This window comes from Eurypyga helias, unplaced genomic scaffold (assembly GCF_000690775.1).
Source record: "Eurypyga helias isolate BGI_N326 unplaced genomic scaffold, ASM69077v1 scaffold43754, whole genome shotgun sequence".
In the NCBI taxonomy this organism is placed as follows: domain Eukaryota; kingdom Metazoa; phylum Chordata; class Aves; order Eurypygiformes; family Eurypygidae; genus Eurypyga; species Eurypyga helias.
In genome coordinates, this window is record NW_010245391.1 from 2077 (window position 1) to 27057 (window position 24981).

At 50.3% G+C, this 24981-nt stretch overlaps 1 protein-coding gene across 3 annotated transcripts in view; it reads left to right on the forward strand.

Moving 5' to 3' along the window:
- Positions 1-548: 548 nt before the first annotated feature.
- The window catches only part of ARHGEF6 (Rac/Cdc42 guanine nucleotide exchange factor (GEF) 6), a 29637-nt gene continuing 5204 nt past the window's right edge, over positions 549-24981 (forward strand). The window contains exons 1-14 of one of the 3 annotated variants that reach the window (XM_010150028.1): positions 549-637; positions 5516-5616; positions 6053-6254; positions 8846-8916; positions 10318-10412; positions 11959-12054; positions 12894-13016; positions 14299-14437; positions 16220-16279; positions 18381-18527; positions 19410-19496; positions 20475-20553; positions 21311-21444; positions 21724-21849. In XM_010150028.1, the coding sequence (XP_010148330.1) occupies positions 6056-6254; positions 8846-8916; positions 10318-10412; positions 11959-12054; positions 12894-13016; positions 14299-14437; positions 16220-16279; positions 18381-18527; positions 19410-19496; positions 20475-20553; positions 21311-21444; positions 21724-21849 (1356 nt within the window). In that variant the 5' untranslated portion in view covers positions 549-637; positions 5516-5616; positions 6053-6055. Of the gene's footprint in view, positions 638-5515; positions 5644-6008; positions 6255-8845; positions 8917-10317; positions 10413-11958; positions 12055-12893; positions 13017-14298; positions 14438-16219; positions 16280-18380; positions 18528-19409; positions 19497-20474; positions 20554-21310; positions 21476-21649; positions 21850-24981 lie in introns of those variants that run through there. The other 2 variants (XM_010150029.1, XM_010150027.1) reach the window with 2 other exon arrangements.

Here is a 24981-nt window from a genome sequence, read left to right on the forward strand (position 1 = left end):
GCAACACAAAATTCTTTACAGTGGAGTTTTTCCACATAAAATAACTGGTTTGGGCTTCCTGTAAAAAAAAAGAAAAGTGAATGTATTAGTTATGCCATATTGCAATAGCAGACAATTCTGTGTGTTTGTTTCTTCTGCTGTGGAAGACAGGCGTGTGTATATACACGTATGTATGCACAGCCTCAATCTCTTCAGCTTTCGATAACAGAAACAGCAGCAAAATTCTCTCCTTCCCTAGAGGCAAGCCATAACCTTCTCTGTGATTTTCTGAGGAATCCCTTCTCTGCAGACAGCACCAATTTCTTCCTTCCCTGTCTTCAGCGTTACGCTCCAAATGCCGCCGGGTCCCCCTGCCCTTCCCATGCCGCCTGCCACCGGTGTCCCCGGAATTCACTCGCTATAAAGGAAATGGGACTTGTCAGCCCTGAATAAACACCCTTTCCCTGCAGAGACATACAGGCTACTTAATCCTCACTGTCACCCTCTGCGTGGGCTGCTCAGATGGCCGGAGTGAGATGTTTCGGCTCAACTGACCAAGTACCTCTTTTGCAGGTGTTTGATCCACATGATTTGTACACCGGAGAACAGTTCTCCAAGGTCCTGAGCACATTAACAGCTGTAAATAAAGCTACTGAAGGTAAGAAAAAAGGGTTTTTTTTCTGTTGTCTTATGAAATTCTGTCTCGTATGTATGCTCGGCTGTTTGGGTTTTTTTTTAATAATTCCTAGTTTATGATAATTTCTGGAGGCTTGGCAGATTGTGCTGCCAGCACTGATGCTGGACGGTGGAATCGACATTTCATGCTTCTCCCAACTCCGGGTTTAGATGTGGCATTTCATAGTTGCTGCGTGCACTTTGCAGAGCTTGATTATCACTTTACACTAAGGGACCTCTGCTGGGTTTTGACAGTATTAAGGGACCTTGAAGTAGGTCATCATAAGTAAACCCTGGTGTAAATGAGCGTGCACCTCCCACGATGCAAATATCAGGTTTGAAATAGTGCGTTTTAAAGCCGAAGAGAAAAACAGATCCATCTGCGTAATATCTTTACTGAATGTCAAAACAGACATCGTTGCCAGATGCTCAGTCGATTGTATTGATGTTTCTCTCTCTCCTCTCCCTGGGTCTGTGGAGTAGGCTGCCGGATTTGAGAATCAAGCTGATGGCTTGTCCTGCCTCCCTGGGTGCAGGAGTGGGCTGTGGAAGCAAAGCGAATCAGCTCTTCTTGTTTCCACCTCAGACATGTAGCTGTTCCCTACAGGTTGCTTTGAACGGGTACTCAGTCCCGTAGGCTGTGAAGGGAGTTCATCGGGGAGGATGATGATGGCGTGATACTCTGGAGAGGGGTGAGAGGGCCAGGGTCTCTTTGCTGAGGGTCTCAGGAGCAGGTCTGCGCTGAGCTGGAAGGAGTTGGCAGGGTGGAAAGCGTTTATGGCCCCCTGTCATGCAAGCAGATGTGCACAGAGTCTCCTGCACATCCGCCGAAGTCCAGCACCAGAAGGAGAGTTTGATTTCCCTGTTGCAGATTACATTTTAGGTGATTAAAAGGAGAAAAATTCAAACCCCAAACCAGTTATTTTCCTTTCATGGGAAGGTTTTTCTGTTGACTTAATGTGTTTTGCCTGGATTTGCTTGGTGGTGATATTCTCAGTTGTTTCACTACTCCTTCAACTGAGTTTTTTGCCTTTGGGTTCTCTTCTGCTGGTACAGAAGCTGCTCAGGTGTTCAGTGAAACAACCTCGTTGCTGGGACTGCACCCTAGCCTCCCTTCTTCCTCTGTTCTGTTCTGAGGCAAGGGTTTATAAGATCATAAAAAATACATACTATATTTATACATTATATAAACCACTGTATAAGTTATATAAACAGCACCATATATATATGATAATAATATATAATGTATAATGACATATATAATGCATGCTACTAATAATATATGTACATGTGTACACACAGGGATGTGTGTGTGTGTATAATGCTGCTCTGAAGAAATACAGGTTCTTCGAGTGCCGTTCTGCAGCCAGCACTCCGCCGTGCTGCCAGTTCGCTCCCAACAAGTCAGCGATGAATTCAGGCTCAGCACATCCCCTTACAGCCTCTCCATGAAATGATGGCACCCGGTGACCCCAAGTAGAAAGCTCTTGCAGTTCAGTGTGGTGGGGGTTATAAAATACGGGTTACCTAGAGAGGGAGCAGCCCTTGCAAACGCTGTCATTATGAGTGATGTTAGCATCATTATTCAGAAAGCAAAAAGAAGAAGAGCCTGCCTCTGTGCTTGCCTGTTGCTGGACTGGAGGGGTGCAGTGGGCTCTGTGCCCGTGGGGCAGTGAGGCTGCAGTCCCTTGTCGCAGCAGTCCCGTTACTTACAGCCCCAGCTCGCTTCTTGCAGCCACCCGGGTCCCAGCTCCCCCGTGCAGTCACCGTGCGAGGCTCGGGATGTGGCTTTCCTGGGGAATAGTTTCTATCACACGTTACCGACAGGGCGATAGGGAAGCGGGGATCCTCTTGGTTTCATGGCAAACATCTGTTTGAACATATGCTTTCTCTGTTTAAATGTTAAAAAGCGCAATGCCTGCGATATAATTAGCTGCTCAGGCAGAGAGCACCCTTGGGAAAAGTACAGGGTAAAATAAATACATGTCTAAAACGTTTGCTTTTTGGTGGCTTGGCCAAGTTCCTGAGAAGCAAGAGCCAGTGTCCTACAAAGCACCACTGCAGATGGCCTGGTTTGTCCGTCTCGCCGGAGGCCAAGGGCTGAACAGAGCACCAGGACAAGCCTGTGCTGGATACTGCAGTTCCTGGTACAGCCATGGCTCCGGCATGCCTGCGCATCCCGACACTCACAGAGCCACTGCATCCTGACGCCCTTGTTGGAGGCAGAGTGAAGCAGTTGACAGTGAAGGAAATGCTGTGAGAAGGTGTTTCTGAGCATCCATTTGAACTCCAAATCCTTGTGTCTTCGTGGATCTTGTTATGCGAATAACGAGAGGCATCGTTTGTAGCAGATAAACTCAGAGTTCAGCAGCTGTCCGTCACATAAGAGCAGTACAGAGCTTGATGCTTTTATCTGAAAGAGAGGGCAGGGGAGAAAAACCAGCTGTGCTGGATCAGGCGAGCCTCATCTGCCAAAAATAGTGTAGGAATGTGAGCAGAAAACCCAGCTATTTTAACCGTAGTTTAAGCAACATATGGCAGCAGTGTTCCATGCTGGACCAGGCATAAAATAGGACGCTGTCATGATGCAATATAAATGATACGCTTCCCTGCCAAACTGTCAAAGTCAGTTTTACATTTGTTTCTAGGTTGCTGCAGATATTTATAAAATCTTTGGAAGATTGGGAGGGGCAGGGAGAAGCATAAAATCTACAGTAACCGAGTCATTTCCGTGGGATTGTTGCTGATGGCTTGAATAAGCGGAGAAGTCTGGACTCGTGGTTTACGCCCTCCCTTTTTAGAAGGAATCAGAGGAAGAACATCTCACGCTGGCAGCTGGCCACCCCTCCTGGCCTGTGAGTTGTCGGGAGCAGCCGAAACCGCTCCTGCTCAAATATCAGGATGTTTCAGATTAAAAAAAACACCGTCTCTGTGTTTGCAAAGTGGGTTTTCCATGCGGAGGGGGTTTGCTGTTGCTGCAGCCCAGGGAGCTGGGAATTCACCGTGCGGTCATCGGGCCGTTGGGTGACGAGCAGGGCCAGAGAGAAAACTGGCTCACAGACAGCGCAGAGTTCTCATGTGGATGCTGTCCATCGCTGGAGCAAGGACCGAGGAAGCGGTGCGATGGGGTTTGTGAGGCAGCGGCGCCTGGAAGTCATAGTCACGGACCTGGTTCCCATTGTGCAAGGCCTTGGAGAAAGACAAAGCAAGTCCATTCCTCAAGAGCTCACAGTTTGTGTTGCTCCAGGTCCAATCTGAGGATGAGGTGTTTTTCTATTGAAACAAAAATCCTCTGGGGAGAATAAAAACCCAGCTGAGTTCCTGTAACTCCCACCAAACTTCCCCTTTGGAATGATTTTTCCATGTTGACATGCAGACTGGAGGAGAACGGGGACACAGCAGCCTTAGAGTTTGTGTTTTCTGGTTCCTGCGCAGGCTTCGTGGCTTGGCCGCCCTCTCCTCTCGCAGCGTCTTCAGAGAACAACTCCAGACGTTACCCAGGGGCCCTGCACACCCAGCAAAGGGGCATCTGCAGGCCGCGGGCTGCTCTTCTCTGTCCTCCTTTTGAGGTCCATGGGCATGCTAGGTCTGCATCGCAGGTGGAAAAGAACGGCTCTGGGATACAGAAGGGTTCTCAAATCTAAAAAGAAGCTACAAGGCAAATCTCAAAAGTACTTCACGATTTACTGAAATGATAATATCTGCCGTTACTTCATTTGAGCACCATGGCAGGCAGAAAGGAGGTGATCTGAGGGTTGTCCCACAGTGTGGTATGAGGTACTGTAGCAGAGAAGTACTGGAAATTACTGGGTGTCTTGAATCCCACGTTTTTGCCGCTCTGCAGCATCCAAGCAGTATTCTGGGGCTGAACGCTGCCAGGTCCTGCAGGAGCTGGGACTGGTCTTGGTGACAAGGCCACTGACGCAGTCTCAGCACAGGGCAGGTGTGACCAGGAAACTTTTTGCCCTCTAGCAAATTTTTGGCATCAATATAGAAACAAATCCCTGATCGTGAAAAATAGGTATGTGGCAGAGTAACAGCATTATTTCCAGCACCAGGCACGTGGTGTCAGGAGGAAGCCCAGAGACTAGTCTGCAAAGCGAGGCGCTTCGAGCATGTGAAGGAGGCAACTCCAAGAGCTGCCGGGCTGGTCTGAGCCTTTCTGTGGGCTGTGCTTCTCCTGGGGGTGACACTCCTGTCCTTCCTGAGCGGGCTGTGAATCCCTCGCTCACGTGGCTAACGGCAGCCGTCCACGAACGGTAATCAAAATTATGTCCAGCCTCTTCCAGCTGTGTAATGAACCCAGCAGGACTCATCTGATTAGAGGAGCGATTGTGTTGACCAGCTGTTCAGCATTCTTCTCCCCTCGGCAGCGAAGCCCACGCTGCAGCTGTGTTGGTGACCTAAGAGGACACACTTGCAAGCTAAACTTTGAAACACCTACAAAGTGCTTACTTGGATCCCAGAAACACTCCCAACTGGGCAGCATTCGGCTGAGTATTATTCTATTTTTCAACATTTTTAAGGGGGATTTAAAAAAAAATGCCGTGATCAGATGCGTGGCTGCAGAGCTGGCATGACCTAGGAGTGCCTCAGGATACAATTCAACTTCTACCATCATGGAAGGGTTAACCCAGACCAGCAAGGGTTCACCCAGACCAGCAAAACCAATCTCACGTTCGACTAGGAGTAGTACCCACGCTGGAGACTCAGTGCACGTGCTGCTCTGTTCCAATAGATGCTCCTTCAACTGTTGTGCCTTGTTCCTGATTTCTTTACAGGCTTTATTCTTTGCTTTGCTGTGGTGCAGGGGTATGGTGGGCAGTTGGGTAAAGCTCAGATGTTGTTTTTGCTTCACCAGAGCAGCCGTCGAAAGGGCCATGTTCACATCTGTCGTCTCTTAGCTCTGCGGCTGGAGGTCCCCACGCTGACTCCAACAGCAACGCTTCACAGTCAGAGAAGGTGTCCAGGAGGCAGTCCAAGCCTGTGGTATCCTTCATTTAACATCTCATCAAGGGTTTGGTGGCTGTGGGGTGTTTGTTTTTAGAGGGGTGTGAGTGGTACCTCTGGGTGGAGCATGCCAGAGGGGCTTGTTGTCCCCTGATCTCCATCACGGCTTTGCTGCCTGGGCTAGAGAGAGTCTTGTGTCTTCTGCAAACCTCTGTGACATGGGAAGAGCGATTCTTATCTGCTCTCTGTTGTGTTGTGAAACTAAATGAATGCTTGGGAGGAACCTTGTGGTCCTCTGTTAGGAGTGCAAGACAAAAGCAAAACATGATTGCTGTTATAAAGAGCAGTACTGAAAAAACAGCTGTCACAACAAAGAACAATAGCTTGTCTTAGTGGCTTTTGCTTTTTTGGACTGTTTACTGATGTTTTTCCATGTTTTTTTCCTTAGGAGATGACCGAGAATGGCAGTCATCAGCTGGTGGTAAAGGCCAGGTTCAATTTTAAGCAGACCAATGAGGATGAACTCTCCGTTAACAAAGGAGACATTATTTATGTCACCCGGGTTGAAGAAGGGGGCTGGTGGGAAGGAACCTTGAATGGAAAAACAGGCTGGTTCCCAAGCAACTACGTCAGAGAAATCAAATCCACCGGTAAGCGAATTGCTTTCACGGACTGATTGAATGACAGCAGTATAATGCGGTGTGGGTCCTTGTGCCTTTGGGAAATTGCTGCTGTTCATTAAGGACCGTTTGTGTCCTTAAAGCAGCAGTTATGGAAGGATGAACGAGGCCAGAAGGGTAAAGCCTGGTCTTTAGCATGAGTTCTTTGAGAGCTGCTTCACCCTCTCCCCCAGCACATCGTGCCTTCCTATTGCTCCCCCGAGCCCCAGGGGCACGGGAGCGGGGGTGTCACCAGAGGACGAGGCTGGAGATGGCGGCGTGGGTCCCAGTTGTCCTAGGGAGCTGCCAGGTCATTCCAGTGTCTGAGCACAGAACTAGCTCTTTGTTAGAGACCTCGGTCAGGCGAGGTATTTGCGTTTGATCCTGCCATTTCTGGCGGTGGTGGAACAGATGCTCATGGTCACAGTGAGGGAACCAACAAAAACTATATGGCCACAGGGAACTGTCCCCTGGTTTCGGCCATAGTGATGGCTGGTTTTGCGCAGTGTATTTTCCTCCAGACGCATCTTCTGCTGCGATCATGAGAAAGGAAGAGGGAGGGGACAACCCATCTGATGATATCTGCCTTTACTGAGCTTCGTCTTGAGTGTCCTTAACATTTTATGGGATGTGATTTTAACCAGATGCAGGGTGATGATGACATGAAGCATGCCCCTGGCTAGCTGCCCTGTAGCGTTACGTATCCATTTAAGCAGCTCATCCTCTTGTGCTTCCGAGGCCATTGTGTGACAGTAAATTTGTTTTTTTTTTTTTTTTTTACAAAATCCAACTTTAATTCCTTAATGTGCCTTGAGAGCTTACCCTAGACAGAGACCTGTTGTGTTCTCACTGCAGGCTTTATGGCTTGGGATCAGACCTGGCCTCAAACACTGTGAGATATCAGGGGTGGTCTGCAAAGTGGTTGCAGTATGTACAACCCCTGTTAGACGTCCTTGCTCCCACACTGGCAAGAAAAAAGCAGAGGAGGGAAGAATACAATTAATGAGCGAGTGCTCAGAATTAGGCCAGTTTTTATTTAATTCTAAATGAAAAAATCATTGTTAGGATATCTCATCTCCCACTGTTTCCCTCTGGGAAATGATGTCTGAGCTGGAGCAGGACGTTGCAGCAGAGATTGAAGGCTTGTCTAGCACAACCCAGGAATCACTAATTAAGTCAGTGAGTGGAGGAGAGAAATGTTTTAAAAAAAAGGAGAGCAAGCTTCAGTCCTGTGGGGAAAATCAGATGGGAGCTACGTGAAATAATGGCACCTCATTGAAGCGAAGGACGTCCCCCATTGATCCTCATGTAGGAGTCTTTTATCTGCAGAGCTTTTCCCTCCAGATCATCCCTCCAGCATCCGTTTCATATGGGAGGAGGGTTCATTTCCCTGGTCTCTGCTTGCTGAGGACGAGTGATGGATGTAGGGACCATCAGCTAACTCTCCTGCCCCAGGACCGCGGCCTGGGGGTTGCAGCCCGAGGGGAGCCCTCGCTGCCAGCCAGCGGGAGCAGCTTTCCTCGCCTCCCAAGTGCGAGACTTGTCACTCTCAGTGGAGTGACTTGTTTTTCAGCAATGTCTGTACCTCCGCTGTGTCCTAGGCATGCCCTTTGGGTGGAAATAACTAGCTGTGTGGCACAGCTCCTCCAGGCCTTTAAATGAGGCACAGAGCTCCTGTCTGGAAGTGACAGGAAACTCTACAAGGGCAATAATTAGACAATACGTCAAGCTGTGGTTTCCAGGGGCTAAATTTATCAATTTCAAGCTTCTCCTCTGCTATCGGTGTGGAAGTAATTGCCTTCATGAGTGACTGCAGGGAGAAAGGAGAGCCGGGCTGCTCCGCACGGCACAGAGGCGTTTTGGAACAAGATGTGCAGCGTGCCTCGCGCTGCCGACCTCTCCCAGTCCGGAGGGGTAACGGGGCCGCTGAGGTACTGGGAGAGCTGGCAAAGCCCTGCTACTGACAGGGAATGGGCTTCTCTAGGGAAGGAAGAATGGAGAGGGACTTGTGCATGTGGGTACCACGCTGGGGGCATACATAGGGATTTAGCAAATGGAGAAGGTGAGAATTGACTTTCAGGTTTGTGTGAGGTTTTTATTCAAATCTACCTTCGTTCAGAGCAGGGTTTTGCATGGCGAATGATTGCGGGGATCAGGGTTCAGCGTATGGATTGGTGCTGGCTTCAAGTGCCTGGTGAATCACCTGAAACTAAACGCTGTATCCAGCATTTCTGATAGACACACGGTTTTAAAACCCAAATTTTGTGGGTCGGGTGAAGCCACGCCGTAGCTCCAAACAGTGCCAGACGCTGGGCTGCTGCCAGGGATTTCGGAGCAAACCTGGAAGTTAGTTAGCAGAAGCTGTGCGCAGCTTCTGGCGCGACTTGCTCGGCTACCTTCAGCATCATGCGCGCTGTCGCTTTGCTCCTGGTTTTGCTGAAGCAGGCAGACAAACCCTGCAATTGAAGTTCTGTGTTTACAGAAGTGAAGTTATGTTTGCGGGACATGACGCAGCCGTGACTTTTCCTGCTGGAATAATGAGAGCTGTGCACTGTAATTTATTGATGTATTTTTTTGTACAGATAAACCACTCTCTCCCAAAGCATTAAAAGGACTTGAAAGCACTCAGCTGACAAAGAATTATTACCCTGTGGTAAGTTTTAAAGTGCTGACCCTACATTTTAATAAGTAGCATATTATTAATCTTCTGAACTGGCTTCTTCCTTCAGAAATCATTGAAGCAATTTGTAACAGTTGGGGATGCGACTCTGTATTTAAATGCAGCTGTTGCCATTTCCTTGATTCAGGGCTGTCGAGACAATAACCCACAAATGGAAGTTGATGCAAGATGTCAAAAGGAGAGACTCGAAGTGGAGATAATACAGCAGAGGTGGCAGTTTTGAGATTAGTGTTTAGGAATAAAGCACAATATCTCTGGTCCAGTCCTTACCATTGACTGCCCACTATCTCCTGTTAATGAAGATGGGGAGATGATGTCACGGCCTGAAGCACGCCAAATTGGAGTTCTCATCCACGATCCCTTTCTTGGGTTTGGTTGGAGATGTTGCACCTTGAGCTGCCTGCCCTCTGCCAGCAGCTGCAGCCCTTGGAGAAGGGGCAGCAAACAGTCTGGCTCGTTAACTGGGCTTGCTTTGAGCAGCTCAGTCTGTGGGGCTATGAACTGCGGCTGCAGAAGGGGTGGAGAAACATCACCTCCTCCACAGTCTTGGTACTGGAATCGTGGTCTGGCAAAGGGGAGCAGGTACCTTCCTCCTGTGTCCAGGCTAGAGCAAGCCCTATGGTATAAAAGAGTTAAAATGCCTGCATGTGAACGTCCCTGGCTCTTGGTGCTGGAGCTGAAATGTGCTCATCAGCATGTCTAAATATATTTCAAGCAAAGCAGAAACAATATGTCCAGGGAGCTGGGAACCACCTCCACTGTCTCCAGACCTCTTCTACACAGAGGAACTTGAGTGCTAACTAGGAGCATGCAGGCAGTGGGTTTGCCTACCCTGCTGCCAGAGACAAAGTGGCTGTTGATATGGATTAGTAGGACCAAACCCAACTCAGCACATCCTTGAAATGACAAGTGAGCTGTGCCCTGGCTGGAGCTGTCGCCGGAGCCGTCCTTGGTCCAGCCACTGTTGCATTTTATTAAATTGTTGCGTGCATTCGTGCAAACGGTGCTCCCAGGATGCATGCACGAATCGTTTGTTTGCATACCTTGGCAGCCAGTTATGCATGCAGGGTTAGGCATGAACCTCTCGGGGGTCAAATACTAAACTCGGGTCCAAACTGAGATTGTCTTCATTGAAGACATTGAAGAAGAAGCAGCCCTTAACACCTGCTATCCAGAGCCCCTCCAGTTTGAAAAGTAAAATCCCAAAATCAGACCCCCAGGGCTTTCCTGAATGTTCTGGGTTCTGCATTAACAATTGTAATTCATGGACTTAAAATACACTTCCATGCTTTTCCACACTTGGAAGCTGATGTCATGTTCCTTTGACTAGTTGCTAGTACTAAGATCTACTCAGTGCTCTGTCTCTCACCCTAGGTGTTGCAAAATATTCTGGAAACAGAACGAGATTATGCGAAGGAACTGCAGTCACTTCTGGGAACTTACTTAAGACCCCTCCAGTCTTATGATAAGTAAGATATAAGGGCATCCGAGGTGGAGAGAACCCTGTAAATTGACCATAGTTGCTTTTGAATGCTTAGGGACTATTACTGCTCTTCTTGTAAAGCCTCATCCCTTCTGTCAACCAGAAAAAAACCCCACGTTGTACAGGTTTCTGCTCTTTCCTATTCCTCAGTGACTGTGCAGGCATTGGGCTGTTAGAGATGGGCATTTTCGTCTGGTAGAGGGCTGGCTGTTACAACCCATCTGCAAGCTCCTGTGTGGCTGTCCTGGCATGTGTGTTTCCCGGCAGTATGCCTTGCATGGCTTCTTCCCTTGTAATTTGCCTTGTTGTGACTTCTCAGCCCCAAGCGGCATCTCCTCATCATCTCTTCATTTCACACGCAGTGTCAGGTATTCTCTGCAGCTAGATTGCTTCTCGCTAAATCCAAACTGCTGCTGAGCAAGAAATTACTCCTCTGTCTCCCCATCTGCGCAGCCATCGTCACTGAGTACCTGCGTGCTTGGGAGGAGCATGCTGCCATCCTTTGCGGCCTGAGCAATGCCAGGGTGGCTGGAGGACTTTGTCAGGGCTTACCTGCGGAAATAAGCCGGTGTGTTTTCCAACCGTGCTGGAGAGTGTGGTGCAGAGCAAACACACGCCGTCCTGTCCTCACCCAGGCAGTGACAGGCAGCACGCTGGTGCCCCTCATAAGATGGCCAATGATAGTTTTACCCTGCATAAAGGACCCAGTGCAATTAACTTCACCTCCTACTTAGTGCTTCAGCTTTACAGTCATCTCTTCCGAACGGTGCCAGCTCAGCGACCCCGTCCCTGTGGCTGTGTTTGGGGCCAGGGTCCCTCAGGCTGAGCATACTGCAGGACTGGGCAGCCGTGGGCATCACGGTTGGAGGGCACATGTTTAGACGTTGTCCAGTCCAGAAACATGCGAGAGTGGTGTCTTAAGTCCTTTGTATTTAAATCTCTCTTTCCTTCCCTGTATCTTCACACGGGATGTATTCAGCTGTGAACATTTCTCATGCTTTCAGCCTTGGCATTAAGCAGTGGCTTAAATGGGGGTGGTACGAGAGACTCTGAGGATGGCTCTGCGGACGACAGAAGCAGACACATTGATTTTGGCTAGAAAAAAATCCCATGTCACTCAAGGAACAAAGCAGCCCCTACCTGAGGGGCTGCTATGTAGGACCCTCCTTTTGTAGGAAAACCCACAACATGAGTCCCTGAAGACAAAGGTGTCTTTGTGTCTGTGCACACACCTCCCTCCCCACCCCTGCTTGAAATCCCATCTGTCTATGCCTATTAGACAGCTAAACGTCTGAGAAGATTAGTGTGATTGAGCGATTAAAATTCAATTAAGATAATCCTTGACAGCAGATATCTTCGGGAGGCTGTGGTCTGTAGCTCACAGATCATGGATTTTGTGTTTTCTCATACCTGATATTGTATCTGGGGAAAGAAGTCTTTGGGTCTTTTTGGAAGGCCTGCTTACAAATACCATGGGGGTACTCCTGAGAGCAACATCTCTTTGATGCTAATTGGTGATTTGACTCTTCTAGGCTCAGTGCCGTGGACATCGCGTCGCTGCTGGGAAACGTGGAAGAAATCTCTGCATTTCAGCAAACACTGAACCAAGCCTTGGAAGAAGTTGCGAAGTAAGCTCTTGCCGTAGTGCTGGGGGTGTTGAGCTATTAAGCTGCAGCTAAAAATAATAGAAAGACATGTTCATTAATGTTCCTCCTGGCTGCTGTCTTAGACTTGTTAAATATAGAAGACAATAACAGGATTGGAGAAAGGCAGCAGGTAGTGCTTTGGCAGGAGGGAAGGTAGGAGGAACTCTGACATTTCTGCTGTTAAGGCATCTCTTGAATGAGGGTGTCACTAGGCCTGACAGGAAGGTGTCACTAGACCAAGGTGCAGACACACGCAGGGTGGGAGATCTGGCAGGCACGAAGGTGGGGATTGCCAGGGAGCAAGCAGCAAGTTATTAGAGGTAATAACTTCCCACGGGGAGGCTGGCACACGTGTGCAGCCTTAGCCCAGCCTCGCCTTGGAAGGGCTGAAAAGAGATGGGGAGAAGATTGAATACTGGAAATGTATTCAGGGTGTGGCTTTCCCTCTCCATCTCCTCTCATATTCATGGGCAGCCCAGATGGTGGGACCACCCCTCTGTTGCACCCAGTGCTTTCCAGCATATCCTCACCAGCCGCAGTGGGTGAGGCATCCCAGCTGCAGCTCTGCTGATGGGACAGGCCATGCGTGAGGTTGTGATACTCACTGTCTGCACCACAGAAGCCCGGTCCCATCTGGACCTCCTCCTTCTTCCTCCTCCCCAGTGGCAGGCGTGGGTATGTTGCTCGGTGCTGCAGTTACGTGGTGACCTGGGAATGTCCCCATGCAGCGGGTGGCTCCTGGGCAGATACCCGAGAGTGCTATAGCTGCAGGGTGCAGATCAAGAGGCTTCATGTTTTGGCTGGTGTGTTGGTGTCCATAGGCTCCCTGAGAACCAGCAGCGCGTGGGAGGCTGTTTCATGAGCCTGATGCCCCAGTTCAGGTCCCTGTACCTGACGTACTGTGCTAACCACCCGTCCGCAGTCAGCGTCCTCACGCAACACAGGTGAGTGCTGGAGGAAGAGATTCAGACTGAAATCCCTCCTTTAAAAAGTTAACTTTATTATTAATACTTGGCCTGGCATGGCTTTTGACCTGTGTTTTGATAATAGAGCAAGGAGATAACCTGGGATCCTGCTGTTGGGAAAACTGCTGGGGCTTTGGGCTCTTAAGCGTAGCCTCTCAGCTCCAGCGTGGAGACAGCTCGTGCTGCTTGTCTTCAGAGCTGGTCTCACAGGTGTCTCTGTCTCACAGGACTCTTACCTTGAGTAAAACAGGCAACCTCAGCCCTTGCAGTAGCATCTCCTATGATCGTTACTTGCTAAAGGACGCAGGTGCTGTTTCAGAGGCACTGCCAAAGTGCTCACACCCCAGCAGATGGGAGTGTGTCTTCCCTGTGGCACTACAGCATGGGGCACATTGTTGTAAAAGGAGGGTGGTCATCAAGTCACCTGGAGCTACCCAGTTTAACAATTGAGCTGCTGTTCAACCCAGTGGTTGATTTGCAGGGTTGTTGGTAGATGGCAGTAATAACATCTTCCTTCAACAACTCCCGCTTGAGTAGACGCCTGAATTTGTGTGAGGTCCTGCTAAAGAGCACGCTGAGTCAAAAAGTTACATCTGTGTCATCCCTAATGGAGTTTTGCTGTCTTCCCTGCAGTGACGTGAAAGCCAGGACCCCTGCCATACTGCTTAAGTCTTCCCATTCCGTAATGGGAACTCACAATATATTTACTTACTTGCTGAAATCCAGCTTTAGTTCAGCCTCATGAAAATCCTGGCTCCTGTAAATGACTCTTTGGTGTGGTTCCTCAGTCTGACCCCTTTCCTTAAATCAGGCAAGGAACCAGCTTTGGCAAATGTGCTGACACGCACAAGCCATGTGTTCTGGAGCAGCGTATGGGCTCACACCTGCGTCACGGCTCCCAGCAGGGTCCTGGCCTGTTGCTGGCGCATCCTCCAGCACAGCACCAGCCCCGGCGATGCCTGGCCCCTGCTGCCTTACTGTGCTGAGGGGCCGGCTGCTGGCACCGTCATACCCCGGGGGCTGTGCACACCAGCACCCGCCGCCACACAGCATCCTCCCCAGGGAGCGGGGTCTCGCTGGGCTGGAAGTTCACAGCTCCCTGCCTGCCCTGCGGCGGCGGGTGCTCGGAGGGGAAGCTGAGCTTCCTTTAAAAAGGCGCAGCTGGGAGCAGAGCCCCAGCCCTCGGGAGAGCGTGGGAGGCAGCAAAATGCAGCCCTCAATGGTGGCGAGTCTTCCTTCTTCTTGTTGTCTCTATTTATAGTGATGAGCTGGAGAAGTTCATGGAGAGCCAGGGTGCGGCCAACCCAGGCATTCTCATCTTAACCACGAGCCTCAGCAAACCCTTCCTGAGGCTGGATAAATATGTGACGCTGCTGCAGGAGCTGGAGAGGCACATGGAGGTAGGTGGGATGCAGGACTGTGCCCCTTGATGCTGCAAGAGCTGTTGCTGTGCTGGGAGACATACCTCTGCCCCTTGGTATTTGAGCACCACATTGTGAAAGTACTTACCACCCCTCCAAGGAGGTGTCCCACCTCTGTGGGACATCATCTACCTTTCAGATTAAGAGTGGGAAGATGGTGGAGCGTGGGGGATATTTTGGGAAGGCATTGCCCGCTCTTCACCCCAGCCCTTCCCCGAAGAAGGGCCATTTCCAGCACAAGCAAGAGCAGAGTTCAGGGTCAGGCTACGGCTGGTATTTATTTGCACAGCGGGTCATGCATCAGCGTATTATCATTTCATGAGATTCCTATCCCCGCTGCTCTCTCCTGCAGCTCGCAGGCACATCCCCACCCCTCGCCCGAGGCTTGTGCTCCAGGGTGCAGGCAGAGCTGCGCAGGCAGGCTTGGATCTGGCAGTGGGCGCAGACACAGGGCAGAGGAGCCAGTGCCTGGGAGCAGGGGGAGTAGCGAGGGGGACATAGACTTACTTGGCAGGTGGCAGATGTGCTTTAGGACGTATCTCCCTCGGGGGCTGTGGAGATCGCTGCTGCTGGAGCTCTGCTGGGCACTCCAGCCACGGTGCTGCAGACCTCAGCGGTGGTGCAAGGAGGTGAAGGAAACAGAGTACCAGTCTATTTTTAACCTTCTTTTCCCCCTCTTCCAGTATCAGTTACCAGTTAATTCCTCAAATCTACATCCCAGCCAGAGGATTAACACCTGTGTGCTCGAGCCAGTGTTTTTTTCTGTTGGCACACTGCAGACCTGACCTGTCCTGCTCGCACCTGGCTTAGCTGAGCTGCAGGGACTGAGCTGAGCTTGGCTGAAGCCACCATGCCCGTACAGAGACACCATGCTCTTGGCAGGATGCTTTATGGGGAGGGCAGTGGATTCGGGGACACCGACGCCAGCTATTTCTCTTAGTTTCTAAGCTGAGTGTGGGAGGTTTGTTGCATGAATCAGTAGGGTTGAAGCTTAAGCTGCGATGCTGTGGGAAGAGTATGGATGCATGCAGTATAGATGTATGCAGTGTGGATTTATACTATAGCATTCCCTGTACTGCTGGAGACAGGGCAGCCCTCATCCTGGATTCAGAAGTGAGTGATCCCAGGCAGCCTCTGCCAGCTGCAGGGACAGCTCCGTTACAACCTAGGCGCCTTAGGAGTTGCTTGGCATGAGGACTGGATGGCGAAGAGCTTATGATTAGCCCTAGCTCCAGGAGAAGGTGCTAGGAGAGTACTGGCATGCAGCTGTGGTCAGAGATAAGGGGCAGCATCCTGCTTTCCCCTCCTTGGCCCAAGAACTCTCAGCTCAGACGTGCCCTCCCTTAAACCCGGAGGTGAGCACTGATGCTCATGGAAATCCCACCCTTGATGAGCTGGAATACCTTGCATGCCAAGGGAATTTTCCTTCCTGAAGGTGAAACCAGAAATCCACCCTGCACCTCTGCCTGTTTTGGTTGATTTTCTTGGCAAGACGAGTTTGTTCTAAGTAAAATCGTATCTGCTCTCCCTCTGGCCACTTAACACTGATTAAATGGCTATCAACGAGTTGCATAGCTGCTTTAAACCACGTCACGCTGAACAGGGTGGTGAGGAAGGTACCTGGGGGATTTTGGCCCCCTGTTGCAGCCCACGCTGCCTGCACCCTGAGCCCTGTGAGCTCTGCAGGTGTGCTGGGGCATGGGTGCTGTGCAGGGTGGGTGCTGGTGGCTGAGGGTTTTTTCTCTCCCTTCACTTCACTAGGAGGCGCATGCAGATCACGAAGAGGTTTTGAAAGCCGTCACATCCTTCAAGTCCCTTGTGGTAGGTGGCAATTCTTAAAATAGAGCGCTCCATTTCAGGGCTGCATTTCACGGAGAATGAGTCAAGCCTGACATTTGTCTCCTCATTACAAAAGAAAAAAAAAAGGTCTTTTGGAATGGAAAAGATGGGTTATAAACAATCTTAATTTCAAGTTGCAAGCCTAGAGCTGTCCCCCTGTGTTTCGGCAGCAGAGGATCTCTCTCTTTCGGCTGCAGAAAGCCATGTGTGGGTAGTGGTGGCAACAGGGCTTTCATCTCCTTTTGCCCTCGTACCCCAATCATTTGCCACCTGAAACTAGACCGCCCCTTGCTCATTGAGATAAACCCTGAAAGGTTAACACAGGTGTCTGACTCAACTGCTGGTGCCAGCAGGAAGGTCCCTGCTGAGCGACTCTTGGTTTTGTTGAGGTTTGTGCCCGGGCATCAGGAGGCTTTGACCATACTGCAGGTAATCTGTGGCTCCGGCTGCCATGGCCATTAGCAGGGAATGGAGCAAGCGGCAGCGAAGGGATGAGTCAGAGATAACAAACCTATTTCATTGAGCTGTTACCTCCACCCCTCAAAGTCCTGCTGCACTGAGATGAAAAGAGGGAGAAAGCCATCCACGTGTGTGAAGGTTTTACTCGGCAAAGCTTTTTTCGGTTATTAAAAAAGCGATAGTCTCTCTCACTTTGTAGCCACTGAATACCTTTCACTATAACCACTCCAGATGTGGTCCAACTTCCTTCCTTAGCACGGCAGATGCAAGTTTTCGGTGCTTAGCAGTGCAGATAAAAGATGGGGAGGAGAAAGTTCATAGAAAACAGGAAAGGGCGATCATGTTACATTTACTTAGAAACTCGTCTCCCTTTCCATTTATTCTAGCAGATAATAGGGGAATAATTCAGTTAAATTACAAGGTGTCATTAATCTTTAGGAATGCTCGTAAATGATGGGCAGTTTTACTTTAAATGTGTACTCAGGTGCTGAGCAATTTAATGTGATTTAATGTAATTGTGACTAACAAGGCTCAGTGCAGATTTGAGGTTAGACAGGCAGAGATGCCGCTTGCGACAGACACGTGCGTGATCCCGTGGTGGGACCAGGGAGGCTCCCGAGCAAAGGAGCCGCTGTGATTTGCAGTGGCACCTCTGCACAGGTTGTGATGGATTTCCATGGGTATTATATGGATTTGCATCCTGGGAATATTGGATTCGGACACCTAGGGAGCCGTTGAAGCACAGAGCAGTTGCAAAATGAAAGGAAGCCCCCACAGTCTGGTTCAGCATTATGTGTTTTCAGAGAGAGTGCAGCCTCTCTCTTTGAAGATCTGGACGGCCAAAGAGTTTGTATGAAACTGAACTGGAAAGGGAGAAAAATCTCTGTCAGAAACAGGGGTTTGGAAAAAAACCAAGCAGCTGGTGAAAACTGAGCCCAGGTTTGGCCTCGCAGCAGTGTTCCCTGTTGGCAGACGGGTCAGTTAAAGCAGGTTTTGCTTGGATTTGCAGCGCTGTCCTTGCCCCGTCAGCACTGTTGTCTGCCTGAGAGCTGCTGAAGCACTGGCCACTCCGTGGAGCTCTACCAGTCGTCAGCTGCTGAGCATCAGTGCAATCTTCAATTACGGCACCTTCCAAATCTTTTTGTGCCACTCTGCTGCACTACTGAAATACTGCACCACGTCTCACTTTTGGGTTTGCAAATTTTGGTTAGAAAATATCCACCCAACTGATTCGTGGGGCCTTTGCATTGCTGCAAGCGTTACTCTTGTTGCCGTTTGGGTAAAATGGACAAAATCTCTCTGAGCAGCAGCAAAATCAGAGACTTTTAACTCTGCAGCTGTCTTGGTTTGGAAAATATGACCCTGTACTCTGAGAGATGCAACTGGTTCGGAAAGAAAAGTTTGCTCGGTGCAGTTCGCAATTTCTTTGACATTTTAATGTATTCTTTACTTCGTACGCTGCTGGGGCCACATCAAACTTCGTGTTGGAGCCAAAGCAGGCTTGATGTGACCAGCCCTGAGCCCCTGTGGCTGTGGGAGCATTGCTAGTGAAACCATCTTCCTTGGGATGGTTTGGGTTTGCGTCTGCCCTTCGGCTAATGAAGTGCCCCGCTGTGATTCCCAGTCACAGTGCCAGGAGCTGAGGAAGAGGAAACAACTCGAACTGCAGATCCTTTCTGAAACCATCCAGCGCTGGGAAGGAGAGGACATAAAAACGATGGGAAACATCATCTACATGTCCCAGGTTTTGGTACAGTGTGGGGGAAGTGAGGTGAGTGTGGTAGTCTTCTCCTGGCTAAAGACACTGTGTCCAAATACCCCCTTGCTTACGGGATCAGCCGTGCAAGGCGGGAGCTGCTCTCACAACAGGCCAGGGGACAAATAATGCTGATAAATAACTTTATCTGGACAAGAGCTGAACAATGTGCACCTCGTTGGAGTCAGGCACTGCGTCACGCCCTGGGGGCTTAGCTTCAGGCCTTTGGTGACACACTTTTCAAGTGAAAAAAAGCATCTCGGTGTTGTATAGCACATTAATTTCCTTCCTTTCCCCCTGTGACTTACTCTGAGAAATGAGAGTGACTTGAAAGTGTGCATTAGCATAACCCTTTTGCCACGTCCTGTGGTCCTGTGCACAGCACGGCCGCTGCTGTGACGTTCCACTCCAGAGTTGACTGGAAATAACTGGAGGGATTCCTGTGTTACTGGTCCTAAAGCACCACGCCTGTGCTTGCCACAGACCTTCACCGGTGGTGTTGACGCACGCACGCTGCGTGTTTGGTGTGGGAAAGTGCCTGTTACTGCTGAATTGCCTGTTTCCTGTAGCAGCTTTTCCCTAGGACCTGTAAAACAAAGCCTTGTAGAGGCTAGTCCCAGAGTCTTGTTTGGGATGTGAAATGCTGGGGGACATAAGGTCTTGGTCTTCCGAGGCACTCTGAAATGATTGGAAGTGGATTAGCAGGATGCAGACAAAAATGTATGCGGGAAAAACTAGTACAGAAATGAGATGCCGTAAAGGAAAAAAAGCTAAAATGATTGTTTTGGGGGCAGTCTCTCATAGGTGGTGATTCCAGCTGCAACAGGTTCAGTTTGCTGGAGGAAAGTGCTTGTGATGCATTGCAAACTGGACTAACCTAAATTCTTATCTCTGCAGGAGAAAGAAGAGCGATATTTCTTGCTGTTTTCAAACGTTTTGCTGATGCTGTCTGCAAGCCCACGGATGAGTGGGTTCATCTATCAGGTATACATGCTCAATTTGAAGTTGCAAGGCGTTAAGTGTGAAAAAGGAAATCAGATAGCTCTTATCAAATTCAAGTCCTCTGTTTCCTTAAAGCCATCTGTTGTGATGCAAATGCCCCAGGCTGGGAACCAGGGCTTGGTTTTGCCATGCCTGCCAGGACACTTAGTGCCTTTGTCCTGCCAGCTGGTTAAACAGCATTTGGTAAGTGTGAATGCTGTGAGATTAAAAAATAACAAACAACAAAACCCTTGCATTATGTTGTCCTACATGCCGTTCTCCAGAATTGTTTGTGTGTAAGGTGTCCTGGCCCAGCTGTAGGGTTTTGCCCCAGGTGACTAGCCAGCTGGCTCTCCTCGGGCCATCTCTGGGAAATCTTCTCTACTATAAAGCCCACTGTAACGAGCCCAAAATTTCCACTCCATGAGGCACCCCAAAACACTGACATTTGAATGGCTGAAATCAGGCTGGTGGGAGCTTGGCTTTTCTCCAGTTGCCTGAAACCATACATACCCTCCAGGAAAAGGATGCTCTTCTGTTGATGTGTCATTTGTCCTACCCAAGGGGGATAGGAAAGATTTGGGAAGGATTTGGCTGGGTGTTTACATTTCACCAGCCAGCAAGAGTAAGGTGAGCGGGCAGTTCAGCAAGCAAAATGGAGGGACAGGGAAAGCTTTAAGTAAAACCAGGGGAGGTTCATCCTCCGGACTCAGTTGTAAAAAGGGTTTGCGCCCAGCGAAGGGAAAGGGCCGCAGATGCGCTGGGGATGACTCAGTTGTCATGGGAGCCTTCTCTCAGGGGTTTGACCTAGTTGTGCAGGAAAATCTAGATCCATACATTAAAGGAGACTCTTCCTGCAGTCTGCAGCCTTCACAAATTAGTTTTTAATAGCAGTTCCCAAAGAGAAAGGAATCAGCAGAAACAAGCAGAACAACACCTGCTGGGAAGCAAATGCAGACACTGACTCCTCAATTTTCCCAGGGAAAGCTGCCTTTGACAGGAATGACGCTGACAAAGCTGGAAGATGCCGAAGGGAACGAGCACATGTTTGAAATCGCAGGTCAGTGTGGCCCCTGGCTGGGGACATCGTCCCAGTCCAAACAGCAGGTGCCACTGGAGGCACTGGTCTTCCTCACCCCACCTGCTGCACCACACGCTTCTTTTCCTCTTGTACCATGTGTGGTTGGAGTTACTAAGCATCTCCCTCCCGGTTGAGGCAACCTTCTCCCAGTGCCCTTGAGCTCTGTCTTGGGCTGGGCTGGTTTCGGTGGCCGTAGTGTTTCACAAGGGACAAATCTCCTGCTAGGGCTGGTTGTGGCCCCAGTAGCACTGCTGTGTGCCATGCATGCCCCGTCTGCATCCAGGGTCCATCCCATGCAGCTGTGAGCACCATTGACAGAGTAACTGCTCTGGGCATCAGGTAGTTTTCCTAATATTCCCCCCAGTTTTCTCCTTTAATTTATCTCATGACTTGTAGCTATACATGGTTGTCATGCTCAGTGACTTGGCTGCAGTGCAGCTGTTTGTGCTGTTGGTATTTGGTTTCAGGGTCCTGTTAGTCATGGCAATGTTATGTTTGCTTACTTTTAACCTTAAACCTCACACATTCATCTTGCCAGTTCCCTTAGCTTCTTCGTGCTGCTCACATGCTGGTTGACACTGGGGCATGAGGGGCAGTCACATCTTCGCACTGGCCCTTTCCAGCCACTGGACTTTGCTGAGGAGCCATTTGCTGCTGTGCCGAGTTGAGCTCACCCTGTGTTTCCTCCTGGGTCTCTACTGCTCGCTAAAGACAGTTATTTAACCCTCTGCCGCAGGGAACATGATGGAGCGGATCACTGTGTCCTGCAGCACCAGCCAGGACTTGCACGAGTGGCTTGACCACTTGCAGAGGCTGACCAAAGGGACGTGCAACACCATATCCAAAACGCAGTCCTGGAGCACCCATTCGGTAAGGGTCTCGCCCCCCCGGCCTCTCTGCTGCCTGGGGCTTCTCAGCACTCCTGGTCTCTGTTTCGGCAGTACCCCTCGATGCTGTGAGGTGATGCGTACAGCTGTAAGACACATCCTGCAGTTTGGCTCGTAAACATGTCCTGCCTGTACCATTTTACATGTATCCTGCCCTATTTTTTTGTTGCAACCTAGATGTCTCAAAGTTCACAGTGAACTCTTGTCCATCCCCCTCTGCTTCTCTGTTTGGTCTTCATTTGCCTCTCCTCTATTTTCTCAGACATTTAGTTCAGCCGGACAGATCCGTGGGCCTCTGGAACCCCCCAAAATCCTCAAGCCCTGGAGCTTGAGCTGCCTCCGTCCTGCTCCTCCGCTCAGACCGTCGGCAGCGCTGAGTTACAAAGAGGTAATCATCCCACCTGCCTGCAGAGGACCGTGGTTTCGTGGCAATTGCTAGTGCTCGTGCCTGGGGTTTTACCCCATAGCGAGGGCTCAGGAGCTTAGGTCAGTGGGGATGTTGAGAGAAATGACTGTGCCCCAGGGCTGCCATGGATGCTTGTCACTGCGGCTGGCGTTGTGCTACAAGGGAAGCACGAGCACACGTGTTTGCAGGCTTAGACCCATTCCTGATGTTTGCTGTCAGCTGCCCTCGGGTTCTGGATCTCGCCAGTCCCGCCGCGGGCTGTCCCGCAGCCTTGCGTGTCCCGTTGGTGCCGTGGTGGAGCTGCCTCCCCTCCTCATCCTCCTCCTCCTCCCCCTCCAGCCTTGGTCTGCGCCGTGGGTGGGAGCTGGGCTCCCTGCCGGGATGTGCTGCATCCAGAGGAGCCGCAGCAGCGGCTCAGCATTGCCCAGACCGGTGCTGCAGGGTCGAGCAGCAATGCTGCACCGAGAGGAAGAGGAAAAAGGGCTGTTGATATTTCTGGTGTCTTCCACCCTGTGTTTTGGTGGCTGGAGCAGGGTTCCCTGCAGCAGCCATGGGACTTGACCCTCCCTTGCCGCCCACCCGAGTTTTACACACACGTGCCCTGCTGGGATCGCTTTCCCCGCAGAAACCCCAAACCTGGGAGGTAGGAGGTGGCGTGGGGAAACCCAAAATACATCCAGCTCCTATTCTCACCCCGAGCTGTAAATGTAGCGCTTTCCTTCCCTACCTCACATTAAACTTTTGGGATTACTCACCAGTAACTGGGTAACGTTCCTCTTACTGAATGAGCACTCCGGTTCTGAGTCAGACACCTTTCTTGGTACAGCAGCCCGGAGAGCGTCACTGCCCGGGCTCCCAGTGGTGACAGGGACGAGGAGTGGGCTCGCATCCCCCCAGCATTCAGGGATGGGGAGCTGGGCGGCCGGCGGGGCAGTGGGTCCGCTACTCCAGGTGTAGATTTTAGGTAGCCTCATGGCATTTTGTTACAGGTATTTCTTAAAATTTTCAAACCAGCACATTTCAGATCGAGAATTAAATTATTCAAAAACCGACCAAGCAGACTGGAAATACCTCTTAATCTTTGCATGCTCCAAATCCCTATATGTAGATTAAACCATTTCTTGCTTGTATGGTGAATTAAAATGTAGGAAGAGACCTGAATTAGAGGAGAAATCTTTCTGCTTGAAAGTGCAAGGCTGGCATTTGTTTATCAGGCAGGGCAAACCCACATGTTGAGTGGTATCGCTAATACTGCGGTTCTTTGCAGTTTCTCAAGTGTCCCCCGCTGTGCATGGCAGGAGTTAAATTCTGTGTCGAAACCAGGCGAGAGGTGTTTGCCACAGACACCGAGCAAGCAGGGAGCCCCAAGGGGTAGGATGCTGCTGCAGGCAGGATGGTAGCATGCAAGGTGCAAAAGGACCAAGGGGGCAACTCCCCTCTCAGGGCAGGGACTCATGGGCACAAGCCTGCGATGACAAATGTGAAATAAGTTCAGTTGTTGGCCCAAGCATATCTGCCTCTGCCTCATCCCTCCCTCTGGGGTGCTCAGTCTCTAAGCACAACTCCTATTTGGGCCCAAAGAGTGGTGGTGGATGGAGTGACACCCCGTTGGTGGCCGGTCACCAGTGGCGTTCTGGTGATACCTTTATCAACCTCTGTTTGATACCTTTATCAATGACCAGGACCAGGGGATCGAGTGCACCCTCAGTCAGTTTGCAGAGGATGCCAAGCTGGGCAGGAGTGTGGATCTGCCTGAGGGCAGGAAGGCTCTGCAGAGGGATCTGGACAGGCTGGATCTGTGGGCTGAGGCCACCGTGTGAGGTTCAACCAGGCCAAGGGCCGGGTCTTGCCCTTGGGCCACAACAATTCCCTGTAACGGTCCAGGCCTGGTGATAAGGGTCTGGGAAGCTGAATATGAGCTGGGATGTGCCCAGGTGGCCAAGGAGGCCAATGGCATCCTGGTCTGCATCAGGAACAGTGTGGCCAGCAGGACCAGGGCAGGGATTGTCCCCCTGTACTGGGCATTGGTGAGACTGCACCTTGGATTGTGGGTTCAGTTTTTGGCCCCTCGCTACAAGACAGACACTGAGGGGCTGGAGTGTGTCCAGAGAAGGGAACGGAGCTGGGGAAGGGTCTGGAGCACAATTCCTGTGAGGAGCGGCTGAGGGATCTGGGGGTGTTCAGCCTGGAGGAGGCTCAGGGGAGACCTTATCTCTCTCAGTGCAGGAGTTTGATTAAACGGTTAGAGATTTTCAGACATCCAGTTACTTTAATTGGCTTCTAGTAGTGTAGGATGGGATGGCAGAGTCTTGTGCATTTCCTCATACCTAGCTGTGCTCAGGAAACCCCAGAACCTGCTTGCGTACCGCATAACACAGTTATTTCCATTGAAATTGGGTCATTTTTCCTGTTCTGTTTCCAGTAATCATTTGAAATGACAGAGCAGGTGCTGTGGGTAAAGCGGTGTGTCCTGATTCAGGTTAGCAAAGGGAAAAGATTTACAGATGATTTCTTCTGGGTTTTTTTGGGTTTGTTTGTTTGTTTGTTTTGAAGTGGCTTGCTTTGCACGAGATGAAGGGTTTATAACATTGAGATTCAAGACTTTGCTGGCCAGACCCGCAGGAGAGCCTCATGGATGCCTGTGCTAAGCATCCCGGGGATGGGACCCTCTGTGGGGTGTGCAGGGAGATGCTGCTGTGCTGATGCCCGACGCTGTCAGGTCTCCAGTGAGGACGGCAGGTTCCCTCTGGGAGGGTCCCCTTTGAGAAGAGACAGACCTAGGGGCTTGTCACCAGGGTTAGCAGAGCCTCCCGTCATCCTGGCTGGGTCAGGTTGAAGACTACAGGACCCGTGTTGAGACAGATGTGTGGGGTTGCAGCATTGGCTAGCATTGCCTTTTTAAGTGCCGTTCTCTTAGACAGCCAACATCTACGGAAACCTACTACTAACCGAGGAGGCATGTTCTCTATTTTGACCCGTTTAGAGTGTATTAATGCCCACTTACCATGCGTTTCACATGTAATATTTTCAGTTTTGCATGACACCGTGCTCCTTTGCATGTTGATAGTGCTCTAAAACCAGTATGGAGGGTGTGCCACATTAATCACAAGACTA